The sequence below is a fragment of the Lepisosteus platostomus genome, chromosome 27, assembly GCF_059453375.1.
Source record: "Lepisosteus platostomus isolate fLepPlt1 chromosome 27, fLepPlt1.hap1, whole genome shotgun sequence".
In the NCBI taxonomy this organism is placed as follows: Eukaryota; Metazoa; Chordata; class Actinopteri; order Semionotiformes; family Lepisosteidae; genus Lepisosteus; species Lepisosteus platostomus.
The window spans coordinates 1,851,425-1,857,424 of NC_142637.1; the positions used below are offsets into that span (position 1 = coordinate 1,851,425).

The window sequence follows — 6,000 nt, forward strand, 5'->3', positions numbered from 1 at the left end:
GCACAGGGGGGGTTGCCTCAGTGCATATTCGACAGCACAGTAAGAAGAGTCAGCTCCTGATATCAGTATAAAATGGGAAATGTGCTATGATTGTTCAAAGCAATCTCTTAAAAGTGTTTGCGGCTGTTCAGTTCTAACTAAACGGACTGGAGGGAGCAGGACTGTGACTGTACTCTATCTTCACCCCATGCTTTAAGACAGTAAGTAAATAATGCATTATGAGCACCTACTGTATCTCGGTAACAAAACCCTTCCCACCACAGACAATTTGTATTCACTCCTCCTCTCCCACGAAGAGATGCAGGCGTTACGATCAAGTCACATGAAGAGACTCCGATTGCCATAATCTAATTTAAACATAAATTACAAACTACTTATCAACCACACCCTAGTGGTGAAGGGCAGTGACCCTCCTGGACGGAGGTGTCCAGAGACACAGGGGCAGATCAGTGTCAGATCCCGTAGTCTTGGCACAAGCTTGCAGTGCATAGTAGTGCGATTCCCTCTCCAACCACAGGGAGGTGCTTCCCTGATATCTGATAGGGGGAAACCCAAGCAGGATTCATCCCACCTTATCCCAGAGTTGCTTGGGTGAGCTCAGTCACATTGCTGGGGCACCCTATACGCAGAGCTGGCTGGATTCAGTTCAGTAAAGGTTTTAGTGCTCATTCCATTCATTTACACAACCAGCCACTGGGAAAGCTCACCATACAGCCCTAAGAGGTCTTTCTCTTACTATTGGCTCTGTCAAATGCAAATGCATGAAAGTTCCTTCCACTGGGGTGGGAACAGAAAGATCAGCTGAATTTCAGCCATCAGTCCTGGCTCTCAAGAGCCACAACACACCACCTCTGTGGCAGCCAGCTCCTTCAGACTCTCATGTATGAAGCCCTGGAACAACTGTAGTGCGATGGGTTATAGGCAATGCATTCAGAGGGGTGAAGTGGAGATCATTTGGAATGGAAATGCAAGAGGCCTGCAGGACAGGCGTCGGCCACTCCTCATTCACTACACCACATACTGTAGATCTGCTAAGTCGACCAGAAGAACCATCATCTTTTCCAAGTCACTAGAAACTGATGATCAGGTTTACCAGGGCTGGGGGTATGTCTTTGACAGCTCCAGCTGGCATCATGCCTAGCTGTTCTTCAGTGCAGCGAACTCAAACGCACTACCTGTAGCAAAATGAGCGGTGGTCATAGTTTTAGCAGCGGTTCTAGTTAGGTGTGGGCTCGCCACTTTTCATTATTAGAAAGAACTCTTGAACCCCTGATGGTTTCTCTCAAACAAATATAGCCACAAGAATCCACCTATGCTATGTATACAGTTTTATTGTGTCCCAGGCTTATCCATAATCAGCTACTCTCGTGGGAGTTAATTTTTTTATCTTCAATAAACCACACAAAAAACAAACTCAGTGTCCGGTATATCCATTACCCTCCGCATAATTAAGGTGATACAGAATTCACAAAACGCTCCACTTTGCAGAAAGCAGGCAAGTTACGCTGTAGTTGAAACGTGTCCCACTTATATTCTCACAACACTCGCATACTGTACATCACTGCAGTGCAGAAACTGACGCCTTTTAGACAAGTAGATATTTCCTGGGATCAATTATTTATCCCCATTGCAGTAGTCATTTGGCTCTCCTCCTAAATTATTTACTTCTTGATAACACAGGGACACCTGTAGCAGTGTGCTCCATTACCAGCAACAACGTATTTGGTTCTTAATTAAAGCGCCAGCTGGATTTCTATGCTGCGAAGGGCTTCAACAATAGTCCCCGTTACCGCAAACATCTTTAGCAAATGTCCATTTGCCAACCATTTAAAATGTACATTCATTACCGCTTAAAAAAGAGACAGGATCAAAAGAACGTAAATTAAACAGCTGCAACAACAGCTAAAACAGAAGAGGAAATCATTCTTGTGCGCAAAATTACTAGGTAACAAATTCCCGATTTAAAAAAAAAGCTGCTAACGGGGAATCCAAATTCAGTAGTCAAATAGAAATAAACAATGTAAGGAGTTTAAATGTTCATGAAGACAAGCAATCGCAAAATAAGACGCGGATCACGAGAGAAACGCATGATGCAGAGCATTTTCATCGATACAGTAACAATGTTTCTTACATGCAGAAACAGAGATTCTTTCTTACAAGATGAGCAGGAGGCATACCGTTGAACAGGCTGATGTGAATAAGTATGCAGGGATCAGAATTGGCCTTTTTTTAAATTTAAAACAGCAGCGTGACCTTCCTGTTATGGAAGTCAGCACTGAAAGACATGGGACAAAGTTTTCCAAACCATGCTTCTAGTCCGGACTTACTGGATGAAAAGAGTAAGCAGGTAGCATACTGTGTACATTTGTAGTTGCGTTGCCTGATTGTGACCATTCTGATTCTTTGATCAGAATACCCACCCCAAGCACCAAATTAGTGCCGACACCTGGAGGAGAGTCCTCACCAATAGAGCTCATTAAGAGCGCTGGCTGAGGTGACCGAGACGCAGGTGTGGAGTCAAGCTGTGTCAGTCATGCGGTGGGAGATTAGGAGAGCGAATGTGGGCTTTTCTCTACAGAGACTCGCAAACCAGGCTCACTCCCAACTGCAATCCTAATTTAATCAACAAACAAAATTAAACGGATACCTCAATCCCAAGCGAGCCAATGCACAAACTGGGACAGAGGCTTTGTGCGAGGCAATTTTAAAAACCTTTTCAATTTAAAATAACTTATGATGCCGCAAATCAGAATACCAGTTTAGCAAGGGCACGCTGATCTCCATGTTAGGCATAGATGTCTCATAATATTAGGGGGGGGAACAATTATATCGGTAAACGATCAATGCGAAGAGAAATGTAGAATAAATAAAATAGGGCACCTGACGCTGTATAATTCAGCATAGCACCACCCAGCTGAGATATCTTTGAGCAATTACCTTGGCAGTATTAAAAAAAGAATCGACTACAGAAAGGGGTGGCAAATGGCAGCACCTCTGGATGGCGTCTAGGGCCTCTGGATGCACAGTGGGAGAGGCTGCGGGTTCAAATCCCAGGGGGCCACTGCTGTGGTGCACTCGCGTGTCACCTCACTCCAGCAAAGTGGCCCTGCTGTATAAATGGATGTTCCTTTCACTTTTTTCCCCCAGATAAAAGCCCCCGCCAAATAAAAAAAAACCAATAAAATAACTCACAACAAACAAATTATGAGGGGGGAGGGGGGAGATGCAGAAATGCAAGGTGGGCGCGGGCTCACTCTTGATGCAACAGGGCGCTGCAGTGCCTCAGACTTCTCAGGACAGTTTTCTGTCTGCAACAAGTTTTAAACTCCCCTCCATGGGGAACGAGCTCTATCAAGCAAGCAACAAAGGTATAGTGGTCTCCCTTTCAACTTTACTGCGGGCCTGTTGGTGTTCTGTTCAAGAAAGGGGTATAGATCAACCCCTTATACTGCGGATATGTCATACACGATTGAAGTGACGTTCATGCAGGGCTACTGGCCCAACACATCCTGAAAGTCCGCACTGCTTTTTAGCTCACGCGAGACTGTCGTTCTAAAAAGACGACAAGCGCAATCTGTAAAAAAAAACATCTTGTTATGGAAAACTGTGCATCAGACTTAACTGCGCCCAGCAAGACAGACTCTCTGATCTATGGGACACTACTAAGGAACAGGGGTTCTGATGCAGGTGATAACCGGTGTGCAGTTTTATTTCATCGGCAATTGAAAAGCCTTCATCTCTAGGTTATTACAAAGCACTGCGAGATATCTTTCCTGATTTGTGGGCCTAGGTGGGACAATCACACGTTCATCTTTCCCAAATTGTTGGAACTTCCCCCCACACACACACCTGTGGGTCGCCAACACACAGAATTGGAAGACAAGGCTACTCCGGTGTTACACGCCGCCTCGGAGCAGACCGGGAAAGCGAAGGAGCTCCAGAGTCGTGGAGACCGGACTGATTTCATGCCGTGAAAGCGCTTAAGATCAGCAGACAACGGGCTGCAAACCGAGCCAAGACATTTAGGGAAAAGGGGTCGATCGGGGAAAAACACCGGCAAAGCCAGCTCTTCCGCCTGGAGGGTAATTAAATGCTGACTCACAGCTAATCTGGGGAGCGGGAGGCGAAGACTCCGTTTCCAATCCGCGGAAAGGGTCTGTAGGAGGCGGAAAGAGGCGACAAACTTCTCGTCGGTTTTGCCGTCGGACCTTCCCGGACTCCCGCTTCGCACGCCGAGCCGAAGTGCGGGAGTTTGGGAAGACACAGCAAGCCGTCCCCGGCTGACTTTCCTCTGGCTTCCTGCGTTTCTTTCTTTCTGCCAGTCCCGAGTGCGGGGAGCCGGGAGCGGCAGAAACGCGACGTGTCCGGCCGGGGACCGGGGACACGACACCGGCTCTCCACGAACCGGTCGGGACGGTGAGGGTCACATCTGCCAGTTGCCCCACGACAGGTCTCTCCTGCCCCCGGAGGCAGAAGTGGCAAGAAACGTCACCCCGCTCCTACTTTTCACTCTCCCCCAGCCCAGAAAACCAGTACTAGCAGTGAGCGCCTCTGAAGAGAGAGACGGTCGCCGGCGGCGGCGAAGCGCAAGTGAACCGAACGAGGTGCGAGGGCCGGTGTCACCCCCCCCGGTCCACGAGTGAGAAGTTTTCAAACTCCCCCCCCCCCCCAGGTGAGGTACAACACCGGCGCGGACATGTGCGGGACCCGGCAGCGGGCCGGGCCGGCCGGGGAAGCCGGGAGCGCGGCGAGGCGGGCGGGGACAGGACGAGGACCCACCGGCCCGCCGGGGAGGAAGGAAGTTGTGGAGAAGTTTCAGCCCGGCTCCCTCCCTCTCTCCCCCGGTGTGCAGCAGCGGCTCTGGGGGCCGGGAGGGGGGGGTCCCCTCTCTCTCTCCCCGCACCACCCGGGACCCCCCGCCCCGCTCGAGCCACTCGGGGCCACTTCTCGCGGGCGCCGACCCCACCGCTCGGCGGCAAAGCGCGGCTCCCCCGGCCGGGAGGGTCCCAACTTTTGGGGGGGCGGTGTCTGTCGCGCACACACCAACACAGCTGGTAGTCACGGGAGCCCCCCAAACTCCACGCACACACCCCACGACGCGCGTCAGTGGTCGCTGTTCCCCAGCGGGTAATGGTGGTGTTGGTCCGGGAGAGCGGAACGACCACCGCCACCACCACCACAAAAAAAAAATAAAGAAAAACATCCCGTCTGCGTAGCGAGGGGAGGAAAGCAAATTTCATCGTACCCAGGAAAGATATATTCACCTTCGCCTCGTGTTTAGTTGTGCCCTGGCTGCTCTCTCTCTCCCACACGCTCACTCTTCCCGGTGCTGCTGCTGCTGTTGCTGCGTGTTGCTCCCGTTGGTAAGTAACTGTCTCCACGACTACAGTCACTATGGCGCGCGGGGGTCTCAAGGCAACTGTTGCTACCCTCTTCTCCCTACGTCACCAGCAGCGGAGGGAGGTGGGGGGGGTGAAAACCCGGGGAGGAACGCCCCGCCCCCTTCCGTAACTCCCGCCGCGGACGAGAACTCTGGCGCGTTTTCGCCGCCTTCCTGGCCCCGGCCGCGGGAACGGGAGCGCGCGAGGAGGAAGGGAGGGGGCCGGCTGGCCGGCGCGAGCGAGGGCAGTGGGTGACGGGGCCGCCATCTTGAGTGTGGAACCGCGGCCTCCCTCGGGTGTTTTTATACTGGCAAATAACCCCTCACATACACCCCCCTCCCTCCTTAGGGATTGCGAGGCTCAGGTACGACTGTTTGCTGGTATTGTAGGCAGTATTGACGGGGCAGATAAAGAAAGCCTAGTGTTAATTTTGTTGGTGCAGTTTGGAGGTGAGGTAAAAAAAAAAAATACAAACTTAGATCACTACCAGAGATGACGAGTTCGTGAGTTTATTTTGTGCGGTGTGAACGTTAAATGTTCTGGGAATCACCACTTTAGTTCTAAAATTCATAACGCATTTCGCAAAATGTTTGGTCCAGTTCGTTTTTAAATTACTATT

The 6,000-nt window shown here is 50.7% G+C and overlaps 1 protein-coding gene across 9 annotated transcripts in view; it reads right to left on the minus strand.

Annotated features, from left to right (window-relative positions):
* The window catches only part of rfx2 (regulatory factor X, 2 (influences HLA class II expression)), a 59,040-nt gene extending 53,596 nt beyond the window's left edge, over window positions 1-5,444 (minus strand). For 3 of the 9 annotated variants that reach the window (XR_015930863.1, XM_088622227.1, XM_088622225.1), the window contains exon 1: window positions 4,780-5,216. Coding sequence is in view for 3 of the 9 variants with exons in the window: in XM_088622227.1 (XP_088478353.1) it covers window positions 4,780-5,203 (424 nt within the window). In the remaining 6 variants the exon portion in view is untranslated. Of the gene's footprint in view, window positions 1-4,102; window positions 4,706-4,779; window positions 5,218-5,245 lie in introns of those variants that run through there. The other 6 variants (XM_088622230.1, XM_088622228.1, XM_088622232.1 and 3 more) reach the window with 6 other exon arrangements.
* Between the last annotated feature and the right edge of the window lie 556 nt (window positions 5,445-6,000).